The 23,576-nt window shown below is 42.4% G+C and overlaps 1 protein-coding gene across 1 annotated transcript in view; it reads left to right on the top strand.

Moving 5' to 3' along the window:
* AGXT2 (alanine--glyoxylate aminotransferase 2) overlaps window positions 1-23,507 on the top strand; it is a 29,137-nt gene extending 5,630 nt beyond the window's left edge. The window contains exons 5-14 of the mRNA XM_084629340.1: window positions 1,156-1,250; window positions 2,191-2,284; window positions 4,586-4,679; window positions 6,537-6,637; window positions 14,426-14,518; window positions 17,589-17,721; window positions 18,500-18,588; window positions 20,179-20,328; window positions 20,642-20,740; window positions 22,383-23,507. Coding sequence (XP_084485466.1) covers window positions 1,156-1,250; window positions 2,191-2,284; window positions 4,586-4,679; window positions 6,537-6,637; window positions 14,426-14,518; window positions 17,589-17,721; window positions 18,500-18,588; window positions 20,179-20,328; window positions 20,642-20,740; window positions 22,383-22,493 — 1,059 coding nt within the window. The 3' untranslated portion in view covers window positions 22,494-23,507. The remainder of the gene's footprint in view (window positions 1-1,155; window positions 1,251-2,190; window positions 2,285-4,585; window positions 4,680-6,536; window positions 6,638-14,425; window positions 14,519-17,588; window positions 17,722-18,499; window positions 18,589-20,178; window positions 20,329-20,641; window positions 20,741-22,382) is intronic.
* Window positions 23,508-23,576: the final 69 nt, after the last annotated feature.

Raw genomic sequence — 23,576 nt, 5'->3', positions numbered from 1 at the left:
GTTCAGTTATGTAAATTATGTAACTGAAGTCAACATAACTTAGGTCGATTTACAGTGGGTCTACACTGTGCTATGTTGACAGGAGATGCACTCCCTTCGACATAGCTTTCACCTCTCTGGGAAGTGGAGTAGAGACGTCAACGGGAGAGCACTCTGCCACCGACTTAGCGTGTCTTCACCAGATCAGCTAAATCAACACTGCTGCATTAATTGCAGCGGTGCCGATTTAGCCAGTAGTGTAGACATGGCCTCCTTAGTAAGGCTAAGATTTTGTCATGGTTATTTTTAGTAAAAGTCATGGACAGGTCACGGGCAGTAAACAAAAATTCATGGAAGTCACAACCTGTCTGTGACTTTTGCTGCTGCAAGCCATGCTTTCCCCCACCACCATGGTGACTGGGAGCTGCAGGGTGACCATATTTCCCAGAGAGAAAATGGAACATTCTCAGCTGCTCGCGCGAGGTGTTCTTCCTCCCCCACCCCCATGGTCCGTCGCTGGAAGCCTGAGGAAGGCTCCCTCAGAAGTCTGTTGCCTGTGGCTGGAACCTTGCAGGGGGCCCCCCTGAGGATGCTGTTGCCTGTCACTGCTGCTGCTGGAACCCTGCCGGGGCCCCGCTGGGTGCCAGCTGCAGTGAGTGGAAGATGTCACGGAAGTCACGAAAGCACAGTATGCACAAGCTACCTGAATACCTGCCCAGGGTCTCGGGTGGGATTGTACTCTGGATGGCTAGCCTCTCGTGACACTGTGCCTGCACTTCTTATTTTAGCATGTTTGCTCGATCAGAGCTAGTGCAGGTATGTCTCCTCAAGCTGGAAATTACACCTTTCATCTCCAGTGTAGACATAACCTCTAAAGGGACATCCTACCTTTGGCCCTTGTACACAGCAAATGAGCATCACTAAGTTTATTGCAGTTTGGAGTTCCTCTTGTCAGTGACAGGATATCATTCCAAGTGCTGAGTGATATTTTATATGAAAATAAATCTGTCTTGTACTAAATAAACAGATGCACTCAATATTTCAAACTCTTTGAAGGCAAATTGCGGGAAAAGTGGTTCTTTAAACAGCTACATTTAGTTAGATTTGCCATTGTGAAACAAAGTAAATGTTCAGTATAATAAAATTACAATTGATGTGCTATTTATTCTTCCTTAGGTGGTTTACCTGACTAACAGTGGGTCAGAAGCCAATGACTTGGCTATGTTCATGGCAAGGCTTTACACTCGTAACTTTGACCTCATCTGTTTCAGGTAATTATATTAGGGTGTTTTATGAAACTCCCTTTTCATAATCAATCTGTATATCTATATAATGCGTGAAAAAGATGATGAGCCCTTGTTAACCAGATTCTGCCACAGACACATCCTAAATAATTCATTTGTCTGCCAAAATAGAGTAAAACAGCAGTAGTCATTGGGAGCTAAGATTCAGCAAGTCTGCTTGTGTTAGAAATACTCCATTTACAAACCATGCATTCACCTAGGACCTATAACTTCTGTTTATAATCCTTAAGTAAAGTGTGTGTAATATTTATTTATATTTTTAGTATTATAAACCATGTCCATTCTGCTCAGATATGTTGGTAATAGACACCTTTAAAAATAGTTAGAAAGGCAGACCTTAACAAACTGGTAGTCTTGCAGCCATCCTGCTGAGCACAGGGTTCTGAAATCCACCTGATATGTTAATTCCCATGAATGAATTCTGAATTGCTAATTAAACTAACCCCAAACCACCACCCAGTTTCTCATGAGTGGCAGTAACAACTTGGGAGAGAAGAGGAGTCCAAAATTAAAACAGCAGGGGTGTTTGTAATGTAGGATTCAGATGTTCTGGCAGACCTGCATGAGGAATCTTGCACAGCACCTACCTGAATTGCCGTTGGCTCCAACCAGTGTTCTTAGCCCTTCACCTTCATGAGCACTAAATTCACGTATTATTTTTTAAGTGTGCTTTAAATTGCAATGAAAACTCACAGCTGTTAAGTACTCAGAGCAGAGTGTAGGTCAAGAGGCATCCCTTATTGGATGCACCCATGTTTTCCAATGATTTGCTGTCTTACACACACACACATCAGAAACCAGCCTTCTGTGAATACTGTACTGATATTGTTTCTTCCTAAAAACTTTTGCAGCTAGTGTAATCAGAAGAAAATGTATGTTGTTTGTGTGCTTTGTTCTGTTCACACAGAGGAGGATACCACGGAGGCAGTCCATACGCACTGGGTTTGACGTCCATTGGATCTTATAAGCATGGTGTCGCCAATGGGTTTGGCTGCCAAACAGTGAGGTTTTTGTTGCTTTTTGTCATATCTGCTGGATAACAAGCCTTCTATTTGTTTGAATATTACAGTATTTATGTAATGCTTTACATCGTCAAGCCTCCCCGTAGCCCTCTGAGATTGATAAGTAGTATATATGCAGCCTAATTCTCCATTTCACTGCACCTTGTGTAGTTATTTGCATCCACACAGAGCAAATGAAGAATGCTAGCAATGGGAATGATAGTGCTTTATACCCACTTGGCTCTCGCTTTGTACTAGTATAAATGCTGCACAAGATGCAGAGTGATGGTGTATCAGCCGCTGGGTCCTATTCTCAGGTCTGTTAGGGCAGGTTTGTCCGGTTTGCTGTTGCAAAGCTGCTTAAAGCTGGCCCATAGGGGATTCCCTTTTGGACTGAAAATATTTTGGAAATACATAGTGGCTCCTGCAACACCCCCTCAGAGTCCCCACCATAGGGGGTGTGTCTGGGGAAAGGGGTGTGCATAGTATCTTTACAGCGTGGTGACCCATGGCTGCAGGAATGGTTTCTGGAGGCTGTGGCAGCTGGTGTTGGCTAATGTAATCTATGCCAGGAACCAGACCAGCCACAGAACTGCCCCCCAAAGGGCTCCTTTCTGATGTGCTGCTTCCCCCTGGCTCTTCGATGCACCCAGCCTTCTCTGAGTGCGGATAAGAATCTGGCCCATAGAATTTATTACGTGACTTGCCCATTGTCACATAGTCATTGTCAGAGTCAGGATTATAATGTATAAATTCCTGGCTTCCAGCCTGCTATCATCATTCCACTAGACTTCACTGTGTTCTTCCAAGGTGAATAACTGGATGAAAAACAGTACTCAGAGTAGTTATCAGTGGTTCATGGTCAGATGTCTAGGACATATTAAATGATGTCCTGCAGGGGTCTATCCTGAGTCTGGTACTAGTAAATATTTTCATTAATGACTTGGAGAATGGAGTGAATACGCTTATAAACTTCATGGATGACACTAGGCTGCGAGGGGTTGCAAGTACTTTGGAGGAGAGTATTACAATTAAAAATGACGGTGATAAATTGGAGAAATTATCTAAAATCAACAAGATGAAATTCAGTAAAAACAAGTGCACGGTACTGCAGCTGGGAAGGAAAAATCAAATGCACAAATAGGAAAATGGGGAATATATGTGGCTAGGCATTAGTACTGCTGAGAAGGATCTGGGGGTTATAGTGGATCACAAATTGAAGGCTAATGTCTTTCTGAGGTGTATTAACCGGTGTGTCGTGTAAGACACTGGAGGTAATTTTCGCACTCTGCTCTGCTCAGCACCGATGAGGCCTCAGCTGGAGTCTTGTGTCCAGTTTTGGGTGCCACACCTTAAGAAAGATGTGGACAAATTGGGGAGAGTCCAGAGGAGAGCAATAAAAATCATAAAAGATTTAGAAAACCTAATCTATGAGGAAGGGTTAAAAAACCTGGTCATGTTTAGTCTTAAGCAAAGATTACTGAAGGGGCATATTTGGTAAGTTTTCAAATATGTTAAGAGCTGTTTATAAAGAAGACTGGGATCAATTGTTCTGCATGTCCACTGAAGGTAGGACAAGAAGTAATACATTTAATCTGCACCAGGGAGATTCAGGTTAGATATTAGGAAAAGCTTCAGACCATAAGGATAGTTAAGCTCTGGAATAGGCTTCCAAGCAAGATTGTGGAATCCCCATCCCTGGTGATTTTTAAGAACAGGTTAGACAAAAACCTGTCAGGGATGGTTGTGTTATACTTGGTCATGCCTCAGCACATGGGGCTAGACTAGATGACCTCTTCGGGTCCCTTCCAGCCCCCTAATTCTCTGACTTTACTGCCCTTTTTCTACAGAATCTTGGAATTAAACTGGCCATTTTGGACAAAACTGTAGTAAATCTTGGGTAACAATAATTAACTAACATAACTAAAAAATAAACAGGTCAGCTGTGAGTGAATACCCCCAAAAATAGTCACTTGAGGACAGAATGTTTTTAACTTCAGAAACTTTAATTTCTGGCCTTCTACCTCACTTTCTGCATGAGGCCTCAAATCTGTGAGGGGGATAAATGGTTCTTATTTATTTTTTCACAAGTCGTTTTTGGACGGATCAGCTGAATCAGGTCTCAGATGCAATCAGATTTTTGAGTTCTCTTTATCACAAGCTCTATTTAAACAAAACAACAGTATTGGAATAAGTGTTTAATGACCTTCAGAATGATCAGTGTATATAAAAAATGTTCTGTTGATCAGTACTTACATTCCTCACACTGTCAAAATTACAGCTGTTTGTTGTGCTTTGCAGACAATGTTACCAGATGTTTTTCGTGGTCCATGGGGAGGAAGCTATTGCCGAGATTCTCTGGTGCAAACTATTCGGAAATGCAGCTGTTCTCAAGGTTAGTTGGTGGCAAAAAATGTCCATTGGTAGGTGCATAAGAAAAGGGACTGGAGAAGGCAACTGGATGTTTAACAACATAGACAAATATGTATACACTGCTAAGAATATTACTGTTTACTGAGAAGTTTGATGATTGTAATTTTGGCAAGCAAGTCTTCATCAATAGGGCCTCTTGGCTGTGTTTTTTTTCAAAGGGGCTTAAAGGAATTGGACCCTCAACTCCCTTTCAGAAATATGTGGGAGTTGGGCATCTAACTCCTGTAGAATCCTTTGAAAATCCTGAATTGAGCCCCTAATGACTAAGTCAAGTTCAGTTATCATAATCAGTAGCCTGCTGCTCTGAAATATTTAGCATTGCCAGGAGATTAGGGTTACTAACAAATGTGTTTTCTACTCTCCTGGGTAAAGTTTTGGTAGATGTCCATCTCTTATCTTGAAGGGACATATGATCAATGTAAACTATAAATCAAAAACTCTGAAACTTTGGGTGGCAAAAGTCTTGCATGGAACAAGGCATTATGGATGCTGCAGAGTGTGTTCAGTCCATGTGAAAGCTCCACTGATCTTTTACAAGTGATGATTAGAAAATATATTGTTTTTCTCCTAGGTGCAATAAACATTGTTTACTCACTTTTCCCACAACAAAGCAGTCTCTTGCCATCTTTCTTTGTCACTGATGGTCAATAAAGGGAGGAGTCACACTAACTTGCAATTACTTGAAGACATCTGGTTTATGTTCTGTTACAGTACATAGTGATGCCCAGTCACATACAGTCATATATTTTCCATAATATTCCACCTGCCTTTTCATTAGAAATCATGCTGAACCAAGATGTACTTAGTCTTATATTTATCATCTCATAAACTTTAAGGCCAGAAGGGGCCATTGTGATTATCTAGTCTGTCCTCCTGCACATTTCAGGCTACAGAACTTCACCCACCTGCTCCAGTAATAGACTGATAACCTCTGGCTGAGTTACTGAAGTCTTTAAATCATGATTTCAGGACTTCAAGTTACAGAGATTCCACCATTTACACTAATTCAAATAAGCAAGTGATCCGTGCCCCGTGCTGCAGAGGAAGGTGAACTCCTCCTCCCCCTCCCCAGTGTCTCTGCCAATCTGGCCTGGGGAGAAATTCCTTCCTGACCCCAAATATGGTGATCTGTTAGCTCCTGAGCATGTGGGTGAGATGCACCGGCCAGAGAGCTGGGAAAGAATACTCTGTAGTAACTTAGAGTCCTCCCCATCTAGTGTCCTGTGTCTAGCATTCACAGGTGGGCCATGTGCCATGGTAGACAATCTTATCATACCATCCCCTCCATAATCTTCTCAAGCTGAGTCTTGAAACCAGTTAGGTTTTCTTATCCAGGCAAACTGCTCATTCATTCCTTGGGCTGATGTTCAGTTCTTCTAATAACTGCCTGCCTTGCATATATAGCACTGGTCTGAAGGATGGGGGAACCCTCATATGCTGCAACTTTCTGTTTGCACTCTGTGATTCTTTGGAACTTTTTAGAGAATAAATGGTTTAAAAAAGCTTAGTGGTTTGGGGGTTTTTTGTAGAAGGGGAGAAAGATGCCATGCAGTCAGACTGTGGCTCTTTTCTAACTTCTGTGAACTAGGAAAAGTAAGAAAAAAGACTGACTTGCTGACACAGAAAATATGTGGGGAAACAAAATGATTAATTTCCTTTGGTAACTCTAATCTGGGAACATTACAGTTCTTATTACATACGTTAAAACACTAAAGAGATGTTCTTATTTACATATGTTAAAACACTGCAGTTTCATATTATTAACCTAACTTTGTATTATTTTCAGTACATTATTCTTATCAGTATTTCCTCCGCACAGGCTGTTGCGAAGCAAACGACCAGTACGTTGAACAGTTCAAAGACACTCTGAGTACTTGTGTTACAAAGGCAATAGCTGGGTTTATCGCTGAGCCAATTCAAGTAGGTGACTTGCCATACCTCATTCTGATTGTAATAGTACAGTAAACCACAAAGTGCTAAAACCTGAACGGGTCTTTTACAAGATTGACAAGCCCTAAATGGAACTTCCCTCTAACAATAGCAATTTTAATCTTCTCTGAATCACTTTGATCATTCAAAAGGAAGGGCTGCAACATTACTTAAATCTTAACTTTTTTCCAGGAGGGTGACTTGCCAACAAGACATCCTGGAGAAGTCCTGGCCCCATTGAAGTCAAATGGGAGCTTTGCCTCTGACTTCAGTGGAGCTAGGATTTCATTCTTGGTGTTGTTTTTGGGTTTTGTTTTTTTTCCCCTTGATATCTGAGAACAGGATTCTTAAATTTTCCATATCCTGTCTACTCAATAACAGACCAGTGGACAATTTGAGATGCACACTATTCCTACAAAACAAAACTGGTAAATCAAATTTTAGCCTTACAAGCCTTAATGTCTCTTTCATAAATTGATTTTAAATATTTAGCAAATTATTTCTGGTTAATATACAAGTATTTAATAAAATATGTCAGACTCAAGCAAAACAGGTAATTTTAACCAGTGTTGCCTATCTGCTATCAGTTGATAGATTAAAAAGTGTACAGAGCTCTATTGTAAACTATTATTCTTTAAGGTCTTGTTTGCATTCTCGGGATGTTGAAATGCTAATACATTATACAAATGTGCATGTTATAACTTAGTTTCGAATACTTCATTCCTAATTACATGTTGTTTTCCCTTCTGCAGTATACTGGTTCTGTAGAAGTTGTCTGTTAAAAGTATTAAAGTCACCCCGTAAGTGACTGATACCCACTGAGTCTACAGTAAATCATACTTAAAAGCCTAGTTATTATAACATAGAGAATTAATTTTAGGAATTACTTAGCTTCAAATCGCACTATGCCTAGTTTATCTAGCAAATCCACAGAATCCTCACTCCCCCTCTGCTTTCCTTTGTAGTTTCTGACTCCCTTGTACTTAACTTCTGACTCTCCTCATCTCTTCCTTCATGATTGCATTTTTGGGTCAGAGGGATTTCTCTTTTGGCAGTGCAGCTGTAGTTAAGTTTCATTTAATTCATACAGGCTCTAGGCATTCCCCTATGACATGAACCTCATAGTCCATTATTTAAGATATTAGCCTAAGTTAGGGAAGTGAAAGGCCTGTTAGACCATCAAGTCCATCTTGCTCCAAAACCAAGGTTATGCCCTACAGTACGTTTTCTGGTGTTATACCTAGTCTAATTTTAAATTTCCTAGTGCTGAAGTTTCCATCTTGTTATACCAATAAAATAAAAACCAGCAGGATCTTATGAAAGGGGATAAGGCAAAATGCCACATTTATTGTGAATAAAGAAAGAATCATAGTAAGCAGTTAGTTATAACTATAACATTCCATTCAATTTCATATTTATTCACACATTCATTCATACACACACACGGGTTCTGCAAGGTTGTTATTATAGTTACCAGCCTTAGAGTTGCTCGTGTCAAGCCACTGGCCAGGTGGCCTGGACACAAGGAGGGAGCAGGGCCTTGTCAAATGCACATCTGATGCTCCTGAAAGTTGGTTTGCAGAATCAGACCCCAAAGTTCTCACTTTCTCGAGTCCATTTTTATAGGAATTTATTCCTATGCCAGTCTATGGGAATTGCTTCATCATGCTGTTGCTGAATCAATCAGCAGATGGCACATTCCTGATGGCTCCGTGCTGCCAGATGTTATCTTGTTCTTCGGTCCTCCCATCCTTGAGGCTGTTAGGTGGATTCCAGTCTGCCCTCCGGGGGTCCTCTGGTTGTTTCCAGTTGACGCCTTCTTCAGCCGAGGGACACTGGATTCTTAGGCTAGCACCTCCCTGATCATTCATTTATTATCCACACCAAGCATCCATCCACATACATCCTCTATCTCTATTTTAATCATAATTGTTAACAAAGCAAGATAAATACAACAAAAGGGTGGGGAGTCTCTGGGTGCTGTTTCTTTTGTTACGAAGTATCGCTTTGAGTCTCTCTCTGTGTGAGTAGTTGTTGTTACAAAGTATTGCTTTGAGAACAGACTCTGTCTTAGCCCTGGTCTACACTAGGACTTTAGGTCGAATTTAGCAGCGTTAAATCGATTTAAACCTGCACCCGTCCACACAGTGAAGCCCTTTAATTCGACTTAAAGGGCTCTTAAAATCGATTTCCTTACTCCACCCCTGACAAGTGGATTAGCGCTTAAATCGACGTTCCCAGCTCGAATTTGGGGTACTGTGGACACAATTCGATGGTATTGGCCTCCGGGAGCTATCCCAGAGTGCTCCATTCTGACCGCTCTGGACAGCACTCTCAACTCAGATGCACTGGCCAGGTAGACAGGAAAAGAACCGCGAACTTTTGAATCTCATTTCCTGTTTGGCCAGCGTGGCAAGCTGCAGGTGACCATGCAGAGCTCATCAGCACAGGTGACCATGATGGAGTCCCAGAATCGCAAAAGAGCTCCAGCATGGACCGAACGGGAGGTACGGGATCTGATCGCTGTTTGGGGAGAGGAATCCGTGCTATCAGAACTCCGTTCCAGTTTTCGAAATGCCAAAACCTTTGTGAAAATCTCCCAGGGCATGAAGGACAGAGGCCGTAACAGGGACCCGAAGCAGTGCCGCGTGAAACTGAAGGAGCTGAGGCAAGCCTACCAGAAAACCAGAGAGGCGAACAGCCGCTCTGGGTCAGAGCCCCAAACATGCCGCTTCTATGATGAGCTGCATGCCATTTTAGGGGGTTCAGCCACCACTACCCCAGCCGTGTTGTTTGACTCCTTCAATGGAGATGGAGGCAATACGGAAGCAGGTTTTGGGGACGAAGAAGATGAGGAGGAGGAGGAGGAGGTTGTAGATGGCTCACAGCAAGCAAGCGGAGAAACCGGTTTTCCCGACAGCCAGGAACTGTTTCTCACCCTAGACCTGGAGCCAGTACCCCCCGAACCCACCCAAGGCTGCCTCCTGGACCCAGCAGGCGGAGAAGGGACCTCTGGTGAGTGTACCTTTTAAAATGCTATACATGGTTTAAAAGCAAGCATGTGAAAGGATTACTTTGCCCTGGCATTTGCGGTTCTCCTACATGTAGTCCTAAAGCCTTTGCAAAAGGTTTCTGGGGAGGGCAGCCTTATTTCGTCCTTCATGGTAGGACACTTTTATCACTCCAGGCCAGTAACACATACTCGGGAATCACTGTAGAACAAAGCATTGCAGTGTATGTTTGCTGGCATTCAACCAAAATCCGTTCTTTCTCTCTCTGTGTTATCCTCAGGAGAGTGAGATATAATTCATGGTCACCTGGTTGAAATAGGGTGCTTTTCTTCAGGGACACATTCCTGCTGGGCTGTTTGCCTGTGGCTGAACAGAAATGTTCCCTGCTGTTAGCCACGGGGAGGGGGGAGGGTTGAGGGGGTAGTCACGCGGTGGGAGGAGGCAAAATGCGACCTTGTAACGAAAGCACATGTGCTATGTATGTAATGTTAACAGCAAGGTTTACCCTGAAAGAGTGTAGCCACTGTTTTATAAAATGTGTGTTTTTAAATACCGCTGTCCCTTTTTTTTTCTCCACCAGCTGGATGTGTTTCAATGATCACAGGATCTTCTCCTTCCCAGAGGCTAGTGAAGCTTAGAAAGAAAAAAAAACGCACTCGAGATGAAATGTTCTCCGAGCTAATGCTGTCCTCCCACACTGACAGAGCACAGACGAATGCGTGGAGGCAAATAATGTCAGAGTGCAGGAAAGCACAAAATGACCGGGAGGAGAGGTGGAGGGCTGAAGAGAGTAAGTGGCGGGCTGAAGAGAGTAAGTGGCGGGCAGAAGACAGGGCTGAAGCTCAAATGTCGCGGCAGCGTGATGAGAGAAGGCAGGATTCAATGCTGAGGCTGCTGCAGGACCAAACCAGAATGCTCCAGTGTATGGTTGAGCTGCAGCAAAGGCAGCTGGAGCACAGACTGCCACTGCTGCCCCTCTGTAACCAACCGCCCTCCTCCCCAAGTTCCATAGCCTCCACACCCAGACGCCCAAGAACGCGGTGGGGGGGCCTCCGGCCAACCAGCGACTCCACAACAGAGGATTGCCCAAAAAAAAGAAGGCTGTCATTCAATAAATTTTAAAGTTGTAAACTTTTAAAGTGCTGTGCTTAATGTGCTGTGTGGCATTTTCCTTCCCTCCTCCACCACCCCTCCTGGGATACCTTGGTAGTCATCCCCCTATTTGTGTGATGAATGAATAACGAATGCATGACTGTGAAGCAGCAATGACTTTATTGCCTCTGCAAGCGGTGATTAAAGGGAGGAGGGGAGGGTGGTTAGCTTACAGGGAAGTAGAGTGAACCAAGGGGCGGGGGGTTTCATCAGGGAGAAACAAACAGAACTTTCACACTGTAGCCTGGCCAGTCATGAAACTGGTTTTCAAAGCTTCTCTGATGCGTGCCGCGCCCTCCTGAGCTCTTCTAACCGCCCTGGTGTCTGGCTGCGCGTAACCAGCAGCCAGGCGATTTGCCTCAATCTCCCACCCCGCCATAAACGTCTCCCCCTTACTCTCACAGATATTGTGGAGCACACAGCAAGCAGTAATAACAGTGGGAATATTGGTTTCGCTGAGGTCTAAGCGAGTCAGTAAACTGCGCCAGCGCGCTTTTAAATGTCCAAATGCACATTCTACCACCATTCTGCACTTGCTCAGCCTGTAGTTGAACAGCTCCTGACCACTGTCCAGGCTGCCTGTGTACGGCTTCATGAGCCATGGCATTAAGGGGTAGGCTGGGTCCCCAAGGATACATATAGGCATTTCAACATCCCCAACAGTTATTTTCTGGTCTGGGAAGAAAGTCCCTTCCTGCAGCTTTTGAAACAGACCAGAGTTCCTGAAGATGCGAGCGTCATGCACCTTTCCCGGCCATCCCACGCTGATGTTGGTGAAACGTCCCTTGTGATCCACCAGAGCTTGCAGCACTATCGAAAAGTACCCCTTGCGGTTTATGTACTCGCCGGCTTGGTGCTCTGGTGCCAAGATAGGGATATGGGTTCCGTCTATAGCCCCACCACAGTTAGGGAATCCCATTGCAGCAAAGCCATCCACTATGACCTGCACATTTCCCAGGGTCACTACCCTTGATATCAGCAGATCTTTGATTGCGTGAGCTACTTGCATCACAGCAGCCCCCACAGTAGATTTGCCCACTCCAAATTGATTCCCAACTGACCGGTAGCTGTCTGGCGTTGCAAGCTTCCACAGGGCTATCGCCACTCGCTTCTCAACTGTGAGGGCTGCTCTCATCCTGGTATTCATGCGCTTCAGGGCAGGGGAAAGCAAGTCACAAAGTTCCATGAAAGTGCCCTTACGCATGCGAAAGTTTCGCAGCCACTGGGAATCGTCCCAGACCTGCAACACTATGCGGTCCCACCAGTCTGTGCTTGTTTCCCGAGCCCAGAATCGGCGTTCCACAGCATGAACCTGCCCCATTAGCACCATGATGCATGCATTGGCAGGGCCCATGCTTTCAGAGAAATCTGTGTCCATGTCCTGATCACTCACGGGACCGCGCTGACGTCGCCTCCTCGCCCGGTATCGCGTTGCCATGTTCTGGTGCTGCATATACTGCTGGATAATGCGTGTGGTGGTTGATGTGCTCCTAATTGCCAAAATGAGCTCAGCGGCCTCCATGCTTGCCTTGGTATGGCGTCTCCGCACAGAAAGAAGGCGCGGAACGATTGTCTGCCGTTGCTCTGACGGAGGGAGGGGCGACTGACGACACGGCTTACAGGGTTGGCTTCAGGGAGCTAAAATCAACAAAGGGTGTGCCTGTACATCAAGGAGCATTTCAGGCAGGACTGCACGGAGGGTTCCAATAAGAAATGGTGCACCTAAGTTATCGTTCTTATTGGAACAAGGAGGTTAGCCTGGCCTCTGATTGATACATGGCTAGATTAACCTCGCTGCGCCTTCTCTGTGACTGACTGCAGTGTGATCTAGATAGGGGAGGAGGAAAATGAGTCCAAAACAAATCTGGTCTATGTCTTGTTCTGACCCACTCCATCGATCCTTTACATCTTTGGCTGGCAGCAGACAAAAAAGGCGCGAAATGATTGTCTGCCCTTGCTTTCACGGGGGGAGGGAGGGTGGGAACGGGGTCCTGACGACATGTACCCAGAACCACCTGCGACAATGTTTTTTGCCGCATCAGGCATTGGGATATCAACCCAGAATTCCAATGGGCAGCGGAGACTGCGGGAACTGTGGGATAGCTACCCACAGTGCAACGCTCCAGAAGTCGACGCTTGCCTCGGTACTGTGGAAGCGCTCCGCCGAGTTAATGCACTTAATGCACTTAGAGCATTTTCTGTGGGGACACACACACTCGAATATATAAAACCGATTTCAAAAAAACCGACTTCTATAAATTCGACCTAATTTTGTAGTGTAGACATACCCTTAGGATGTACTAACACAATTAGCAGTTTGCAAGTTTCACACAGAGAGGGAGAGAAACAGTAAACACAAGAGACCTCTTAATTAGTAATACCCTGGAATTTAAATTATGGGGAATCAAACTCATTTGTGATTTTAATACAGAACTTCTTTAATATGATCCAACATAACAATCTGTTCCACTGGGAATATACTTTAGAGTATAACAGTTTCACTGAAGGGAATTTTGTCCTGATATTTGGACTAAATTTTCGCTTGCTTAGTTTCATCCCATTACACCTAGGTATTCCGCTAATTTCTCTCCATCCATTGGGGTTTTGCAAGCTTTATATACTCCCAGACTATTATGTTATCCCCCCACCTTTGGCATTTTAATCTAAGTGTATATGCGTTATTCCCTGATAACCAGAAACTTCTATGCTTAAACTCTGTACCATTTTTTTTATTTTAACATCATCTTAATAAAATTATTAAATCATTTCTTTTAGTCTTCTCCTAATCATTTGCTCCAGCTCTCAGTTCATGTTTGCCATTGGTCTGTGAACTCTCGCCAGTTTGTCCCATTCTGGTAATAACATGCCTACAAGTGATACAGCTTTCCAGATATTGTCGCCATACAGAGTATAATTCTCTGAAGCATATTTGGTGTTGGTTCATTGGACAAGTGGTTCCGAAACTTTTTTTTGCCTCTCTTTGTGACCCACTCAGAGTCCAGATTGCGGGGGTGGAGGGAAACGAGTCAGGACCTGCAGGACTGGGTCCAGTTCCCTGCTCTGGGTGTTGCAACCTGGCAGACAGGGGTCGCAGCACCACTCAGGTTTGGCCCATCTGCTAGGTCGCAAAACGCAGTGCGGGGAACCGGGCCCAGCCCCACAGGACAGGAGCTGCTGCTGCGTAGTGAATAAGGGGTGGGCTCATCTCCCCTCCCCCCAACCTTCTCTTCACACTGGGCCACCTAGAACCTTCCTGCAGCCAACAGGTGGGTGCGACCCACCATTTGGGAAACATTGTATTAGAGAGAGAAGGCTGACGTCATGTTTTATCTTTTACTTTTCACTGTCTCCTAACTCTTCATATTGTTTTATTCTTATAGCCCATGTAATATTGATAAAAAGTGGGAGTTCAAGTTCAAAAGAAAGCCACTCCCTCCATTTCTGACTGTTTAGCAATGTGACTAAACAGATCTACCACAAAAGGAACTTTGATCATTAAGTTATCTAGTGACTTAAAATTCTGCCTAGATTTCTTGCTGTCTGATCACCTGAGGACTGCCTGTGTTTGTGATTTAGCATTTGTGTTGAAGACAGTATATTTGTTCATTTTTGACAGGGTGTTAATGGAGCCGTTCAGTATCCTAAAAGATTTCTAAAGGAAGCTTTTCAGCTAGTGCGTGAAAGAGGAGGCATCTGTATTGCAGATGAAGTGAGTATCCAGAAATACAATTTTTAGGGATTGGGATATTTCTGCCAGGCTACTGAAAAATCCAGCAATCACATGAAGGCAAAATAGAGACCAGGAAATAGTTTGTATTAAATTCTGAATTTATTTTAATTAATCCTTTCCTGTTTCACAGCCTAAGAGGGGAACAAAGTGCAGCATTCCAGCACAAGAGCCTTTGCTAGACAAAGCTAATAGAATTTGTTAATCCTTCACTTTCATGTGCATTAAATTAACACAAATAGTACTCCGTTGACAGTTTATGTTGCAAAATCTTAGAGTCCCACTCACTGGTTGTGTAAATGGGTAGAGCTCCATTGACCTATTTACATCAGCAGACATGTTTGGTTCTTAAACTCTTACCATTACTCATTTGAGGCCTGACCCAGAGAGGCGTTGTCTGCATTAGGAAAACAGTTTTTACATTTGTAAAATTTTAATCTTTAATCACATTGTAAAATTGTATTGTAGACAAGGCAAGTACCTCTGTAACTTTAGAGGGGAGCCTTCTGCAACTCTTCTGCAGTTACACATTTTAAATCTAATTTGCTCGGTTAAGACAATCTGAATTACTACTAACTAACAGGTTTCAGAGTAGCAGCCGTGTTAGTCTGTGTTCGCAAAAAGAAAAGGAGGACTAGTGGCACCTTAGAGACTAACCAATTTATTTGAGCATGAGCTTTCCTGAGCTACAGCTCACTTCATGCTGTAGCTCACGAAAGCTTATGCTCAAATTAATTGGTTCGTCTCTAAGGTGCCACTAGTCCTCCTTTTCTTTTTACTAACTAACTAGCTCAGTTAGGGAAACAGTTTAAGTGACTAAGGTACACTTTGATGGATGCTAGAGGTGTTAGGGGTGGTAGAATTATTACAGCTTGAAACTGGAGATTCTGAAAAATGCTACACAGCTGCAATTCTCATTGACTTCAGTGGAACTGACAGCTTCCCAGTCCCTTTGGCCATGTTTACTAGGAGAAAAGGTGTTAGCTCTCTCATTATAAAAAACACTTTCTTAGTATTGTAATTTTTATAGCTGGTCAGTGCTGGAGTACACCAAACCCTTAAGGTGCCAGGAATGTGCCAGGTATACCATGACTCAGAAGCAAGCTCTGTTAGGTGCTTCAGCAACTAGGCCTTGTAGGAGGTAATTCTGGTGGGTCCCAGTAACTACTCAGACACATGGCTAAGTGAAAGAGTATTTTATCAGGGGTGGCAGGAATGGGGAAGTTAGCAACTATCCTAGGCATGGAGGCTTAAACAATTACAGTTCAAAGTGAGCAATAGCGTTCTTGTTTGGGTCCCTGGGGCAGCCCAACTGAGTTAGGGCTTTTCAGGTTGAGTACCCGGGGTGGCCTTTCCAGTCTGGTATGTATTCAAGCAAAGAGGAATTTGCAGATTTCAAGGACAGGATCGCTTAGTGGTGAGTCTCTCATTAGGGCCACTTGACACTGGCTCCCTGCCCTGTCGCTTCCCAATCAGTCCCACACAGACCTAAACCCAGTTTACTCCTGGGGGAATTCTGTGCTACTGCACGTGTGCATAATTAATTAGATGCACATATTCTAATTTTTTTGCACAGAAAAAGCTTGTCAAAATGTTGTTGCAGTTCTGCCTTCTGTCCACCAGAGGGCACTGTGGCGCAAGAACAGCTGAGCTATGGGGTAAGGAGGTGGCTGAGTAGGGGCAGAGAGACACATGGGGACAGGGGAGTGGCTGAGTGGGAGCACAGGGACACATAGAGACAGGGGGTGCAGGGACAGAGGAGTGGCTGAGTGGGGCACAGAAACACAGGGAGATGGGTGCAGAGCCACATGGGGATGGGGGAGTGGGCGTGTGAGTGGAGGGACACATGGGGGTGCAGGGACAGATGGGGACAGGGCAGCTGTGCCTGACTGAATGGGAGAGGCAAGAGGCCAGCCAGGGTCTGCATGGGGGAAGCTCCCTAACAGTCCATCCCCACCCCCTGAAAAAAACTGTTCCATACTTTTCCCACCCATACCCAACAACCCAAATTCACACCTAGGTTCCTTCCCAGCAATTTACTCATCTCCCTCAGCTCTTCTGTTACCCCTGGCTCCCTCCAGCCTTTGCACTGCTTCTGAGGGTGTGGGAAATACGATTCGTTATTGTAGTTTAAATGAATTATTACTTGGAGTTCTGTATTAATATGCCTAGTAAGGAATCTGTTTGTCAAAAAAAAAATTCCTGAATCTTTTTTTGTTGTCTGTATTGTTAGACATACTTGCTGACAGGTATTTTGAAATAAATGACCAAAAATAATTGAAACTGGTGTGACTATAATGTGTTATTTTGACAACATATGCAGAATTCTAAAATATTGTGTGCATCATTTTTTGGCACAGAATTCCCCCAGGAGTACTAGCTGTAACATGTGGCAGTCCCAGTCTGTTCCACACAGGGCTCTGTATACAATTCCTGGGGGTTATTCCCTGTATCTGACTTACCATAGCAGTTTCTGCCTCCTGAAAATGCCCAGTCACTTCCTGATCAGGGTCCTTTCTCCTGCCTGGCCAATGGAAAAGAAAGTATAATGGGGAACGTAGTCTGCTGCTTGAGCATTTCCTGGATGAGGATCCTTTCTCCTACCAGGCCAGGAGGAAGGGGATATGCAGTGGCGAAGGGCTGATGGGAATTATTGTCTCCTGCTTAGCAGTTTCATCACAGTGTAGTTTCTCTAATGAAGTTCATTATATTAACTCAGGTTACGTGTTGAGTAATAAGAGTAGATTTAAATTGTGTAACAACAGAAGATAGTCGTAGGATGTATACAATACCACTTTTCATTTGCATCAAGTGTACAGTGTCTCTATAAAGATGAGCTGTCCACAAAACCAATAGTGGACTTGTACTACAGTCACTATTCAGCATAGGACAGAAAATGTGTGAGGATGAGTTGAATGAGGATCCTGCTAGAATAAAGTTGGCATTTAGAGTCTATAGCTATAGATGCAAATTGGTAACAGAAAGGCACAGACAAAATACAAGTTATGAAACCAAGAAACAACTTGAACAATTTTGGATTTTCTTTTGAAAGGTCCAGACAGGCTTTGGACGAACTGGCAGCCATTTCTGGGGATTTCAAACACATGGTGTAGTCCCTGACGTTGTTACCATGGCAAAAGGAATTGGTAATGGTTTTCCAATGGCAGCTGTCGTAACCACACCAGGTATAAGTATTTGTTATTTTAAAGCATGAAATTGAGGTGTATAATACATATATTGTAGAATAACTTAGCTTCCATAGAGCCTTTTGTCCAACCAGATTACTTTAGAAATATTAAAATATTTAGTCTCAGAACATGCTTACAGGGTTGGTAAGTATGGTCCCCATTGCACACACAAAAAATACTGAGGCATTGAAAGAGTGTAATTTTTTTTTATCAGACTCAGATTGTGCTCCCCATTACACCAGTTCAAATCTAAGGTAAATCCATTAAAATCAATGGTCTTATACTGGGGTAACTGAGATCAGCATCTAGCCCAAATGAGTCGTTGGCAGACCTGACAGAACCCAGAAATCCTGACTGAGTTCACTGCCCTACCCATTAGACATAATACTAAGGAAGCATTCTGGACAACTCCAGAATTGTTGACTGGTTAATACTAACGAGTCAGTGGATTTAATGTCTCAGAGAAATAATGGATGTATTCATTGCTGTAGTGGATAATTCACTAGCTCTGCTGGAAACTTAACTCTTCATCTATTAAAATCCATCCCCCTTCCTTTTAGCATCTGTTACACAGACCATGTATTTTCTGGAACTTTGCCCTAATAAATTCAAATCGGTTACCAAGAATATACCATTTTCTTCTCCTTTTGCCTGGAGTTAAAACAGAGAATGATGCATAGTATTATTAAATGTGAAGTGAAAACTGATAAGTACTTATCATCAGACTTCAGGTAATTGTGAGGAAGGAAATCAATGAATATTCTTTTTCTTTTAGAGATTGCAAATTCCTTGGCTCAAAACCTTCATTTTAACACATTTGGAGGAAACCCTTTGGCCTGTGTAGTTGGATCTGCAGTTCTTGATGTAAGAAGAAAGTGATATGTTCATAGTGTCTTACGTTATTGTTTGCAATGCGTTATGGCAGAGGCAGCTTTGTGCTACTTCCCTTTCCAGTGGTGGAACTTCTAATACATACAGAAAATGAGACAAACATTTATTTTTATTAATTCATAGGCAATGTGCCCTTGTAGAAAAAATAAATTGCCTGACTATTCCCATTTCTATAACTGATTTCAACTTGTAGCAGGAATAGGAAGTTTAAATTACTCTAGGGATAATACTATGATTAACAGCTTCATCTTTTTCTTTCCTTGCTTATATTTTTCTTATTTGTCAATAGAAGTATATGGAATTTACTTATGTAGCTGTCATAATTCTATGTAGTTCTGTCCCAGGGAGTTTTCATCATTTTTCCTTTATAGAACCCCTCTAAACTAGCAAAAGCACTTTATTCGGAGGCACATATTTAAAACGTATTTTAACCCTCACAGCTTCCGCTTTAAAAAAAAAAATAGTGAACTTAAATCCTCATGCAACACCTTGAAAAGCATGAGCTACACACATGCTCCTATTGATGTGAGGTAATTTAGACTGTAACAGCCACATTCACTTGGTCACATGTAAATATCCTTCCTTAAGCCTCATTTCGAAACTGTATTGCCAGGTTCTGAATATCTGGCTCCCATATTACACCCTGATTTTACTGGAGGCTTGTTCCAACAGAATAGGCTGTTGGTCCTCTGAATCGCTCTCTATCGTCACAGTCAGCATAGTAATTAAAAAACCTAGGAGATCCGCCCCCTCCTATTTTTTGTTTAAAATAACTATTACCAGGATAGTTCAGATCCAGGTTCTGTTTTAGCCAATCTTCAAAGTCTGAAAAGGATTAAATTAAGACAATGTGCCAGTTTTAGCCTCGCAAATTGCAAAATCTTTTGTTCTCTTCATTTTTGCAATTCAGTGTACAAGCGGGTTTGTATAGGTCCGTGATTAAATACAATAGCATCTTTTTATTTTTATTTCCAACAGCCCCCAGCTACTGGTGCACGGTCAAGATATTAGATTCTGTGCCAGGAGCTGGGGACTGCTAGAAATAAATCAAATTAAGTTACTGCGTTCTTAAAGTGAATGCTTTGCTAAATATAGCTTAGTAATGTACTCAGGGGTTTCCCAGAAAGCTTTAGGAGTAATAGGTATGCTGTCAAATTATAGGCTCCTTCCATAGTTTGACACTGCTATGGCAAGGGAAAGAGGGCTAAACTGAACCTGACAGATTTTTAAACGGATTAAGATCGTCAGCTTTATATGCACCGTCAAACCTCACAAATATACACTAGAATCTGGAGATCAATTTTTAATTGGTGGGTAAACAATGAAAAAGGATATGACATAAGCTATGTTGGTTAATTTGACAAGTGTAGTGTAGTTTTTTACAGCATTTCCTATTATACTTGAAGAGGTCAAATTTAAGGCAGGGTTAATAATATATGCCTGTTGTAAATCTTTGCTGAGGGGCATTGAGAATGCAGGCCCGTTATAGGGGGTGCAGATGAGCCAAGTTCTATACATTATTATTTCCCACAACATTTGTTTTTGTATATCATTTTTAACCAGGCTATTGCAGAAGATGGTCTACAAAAGAACAGTGAAGAAGTGGGGACTTACATGCTACTGGAGTTTGCTAAACTGAGAGATAAGTTTGAGATCATTGGAGATGTCCGTGGCAAAGGCCTTATGATTGGGATAGAAATGGTGAAGAATAAGGTTGGTAAATGGCACATGCCCTTCTATTTTACCCCAGTATTAAGACTCAGGCTTCCTGTGAAATGACTATATGCTGACTGACAGCTACTTCTCTGAAAATGAGTCAGAACTCTGCACTGGCTAAAACTTAGAATTTTCAAAGTGCTTAATACATCAGGAATTCTGAATAGTCCCATCCTAAAAGGCAGGACAATCATTAACTTTCTCCAAGGAGGGTGGTAGCAATGGAACACTTGTTGCTTTTTCCATAATTTAGTTTAACATCTAGCCAAAAAAATTGTCTCTCTTCTCTCCCCCCCCCCCCTTTTCACAGGACAGTCGTCAACCTCTTCCAGCTGAAGAGATGAGTCAGATCTGGGAAGATTGCAAAGACATGGGAGTATTGATTGGCAGGGGTGGAATTTATAGTCAGGTACAGTAACTGATGTTTATGTATCTTTTGTCCTGACTAAATTGCAGTGGAGTTGACTTCTCTAAAAATTACTTCTGTTCAATTTAAGAATTATAAAAAAGTGAGACGTTCATAAACAAGACTATCATGTTTTATGAATATAGCAGATCAAGAAGCTTTATTTGTCTTAATCCTCTCAATTATAGTATATTCAATATAAGTGTTATTTACTACTGTTTGATTCCTACCTTTCAGACAAGAAATGTGACCCTTAATAGTAGTTTGTGATGCATCTATCAACCAATTCTGAATTCCCTAGCTCTGTGGAATTTAGATGCTATCTAAAACAGCAATGCCTACAACTATCAATTCTAGCCTATTGTTCAGTTGTATCAGCACAGCATACACTCAGGAGAGCTGATAAAATTTGATCCAGCTGGGAATAAGAGCATCTCTTCCTTATGAATCCATCAGCATGGGGGCATGACCCAGACTGTTATTAAATACTGTACCCAGTAAATTGTTTGAGAGAACTTATTCCACTCCAAGTAGAATAAGTTAACAGGCAGCAAAGGATTGCTGGCATTTTCCTCCTCTAAGGTAATGGGTAGGGTTATTAGCTTACTGCTGTCAGTGTTCAGAGCCAGGATAGACAGGCAGAGGACTTAACCAGGCTCCCTCAGATCAGCCAGCTTCCTTGGGAATAAGTTATAATAGGGAAAGGGGTTGGTGGAGACTTGCTGATGTGCATACTGCATCTCAAATTAATTCTTGCATTGCACAATCAACTGTTTTGAACAGACTTGCACCTGTTGAAGGAGGTCTAGTAATATTTCAGCCTGATTATAGATGGTGCAGGTGATCTGTCCTCAGACGGACAGCAGTAGGAGCTGTAAGGGTTCAGCTTCTCTAAAACTATCAATACCCATGCCTGGTCTGATTTTTAAACTACACATCCTAGGGCAAATAGTCTAATATTTAGAAAGCACAGAAGTAAATAATATTTTAAGTCAAAGTTCAACCACAACTGTAACAGTTGATAGGCACTAGTAAGGTTTACATAAGTCAGTGGAATTCAAATAGGAATGATTTTGTTCTGGTTGATTTAAACAGTTGAAAGCCTGAATTAAGTAAGGGAACATATGTTAAAACTAAATTCAATTCCATTCTGAGACACTGCAGAACAGAACCATGAAATGCTTGCCAATGAAAAGAGCATGTGATTGAAGTGCACTACTTAAAATCACATCTTACTAAAATAGATTCACCTGGTATAGAAAACATCACTGTTTTCCCCCCTCTTACCCTCTGGCTGTTCCTTTTGCTAGTTTTATTTTTACACACTTGAAGCCTGCAGCAACACATCTCAGGATGACTAGCTAGGGCTCCCTCCCTTCATTTAATTCCTCTGTCCAGTTATAGTATTGAGGCTTCTTAAAGCACATGCCTAGCATCTGCTGGTGTGAAATTGTTTTCTTGCATGGGAGTAGTTTGCCACTCTTAGACTAGGCTGGTATTACCATTGTTACAACTAGTTTGGTACCTGTTACTTTTTCTAGGATTACTTTTTAAAAAAATGCAGGGATTGGTGTTCGTGTCATTGCACATCAATTAGTCTGTGCCTCCCCCTGTAATTTCAAACTTTCTTCTTTTCTCCCCTCAGACATTTAGAGTTAAACCTCCAATGTGCATTACTAAACAAGATGCAGCCTTTGCAGTGGAAGTATTTCATGCTGCATTAATGAGACACTTGGAAAGAACAGCTGCAAAATAGACTATGAACAATGTTTCTCCTTACTAGGATGTTTGGTAACAGTTGAGAATCACCCTCCAAGCCTTGAAATATTACTTTAACTACAGCTGGCAAGAAACTTAAAGTATGAAGAGAAGATTGATATAATTTTCCTGAACATGTAACTCTTATGAGTTTAAATAATGTGAAAGATTACTGTTACTCAGTTTGCTACACATGCAAGAAGTCAGTTTTATTGCAATGTTGTGGTAAGAAAACAATACCTATTGTTAACACAAATCAAACCTCATTTTTTAAAATTAGGTAGTGTCTTCCAGCAAGTGACAGTGGCTGGTGTGCTCAGGCTGGCACTACATGAAAAGGTATGCTGAAGGATACTGCCTTTACAATTCTATCATATCTGGGATAGTTCTTTCTTTCTGCCTGGCCGTTTTGCTCTTAATAGGTGGAATTCTGGATGTAGCTTCTACAGTGACAGAGGGAGTGCTCTGTGTAATCTTGCTACAGTGACATTTGCTTATCCTAACCAAGACTGGAGGCAGCATCACAGGACAAAATACTTTGCTCCTGAAAAACACTTGGTGGAAAACTATGCTACAGTTAGTCATAATAGGAAGTGAGGGGTAGGAGTGAAATTCCTCCAGAGTGGAGGATCTGCTGGAAGCTCTTCAAGCAGGGCCTCAGTGAAGGAAAGTTGTATGAGTAAGCTGTAACAAGAGGATGGATTTTATTTAGTAGTTTTAGAGGAAGATACTTAAATAAGGGTATAATCATTCATCAGTGGGTTCTAGTCTCCTGCCCACTCTCAACAGTGATCTTTTCTCCTTTGACTGATAGCCACTCACCACCTTGTGTCAGCAGCCAGGGATGGTGTTCTCTTCCTCTCTCCTGTCATCAGTAGAGATCTCATATACCTTAGATCTTTTTCCCCATTCAAGATAACTGCTGGATTGTTTAATCCTGTCTGACAATTTATACTTAATTCAGTTTACAAATGTGAGTTAATTTCTTGGTCCAATAAAAGGTATGACACTGCCCTTGTGTATTTTATTCTTTACATTTTGGCTATGTATGCAAAGTTTGGGGATAGATTAGCCCTTATCC

This window comes from Lepidochelys olivacea, assembly GCF_965140295.1.
Source record: "Lepidochelys olivacea isolate rLepOli2 genome assembly, chromosome: 5".
Classification (NCBI taxonomy): domain Eukaryota; kingdom Metazoa; phylum Chordata; order Testudines; family Cheloniidae; genus Lepidochelys; species Lepidochelys olivacea.
Note: the sequence above shows the minus strand (reverse complement) of the source record. Positions and strands in the feature narration are given on the sequence as shown.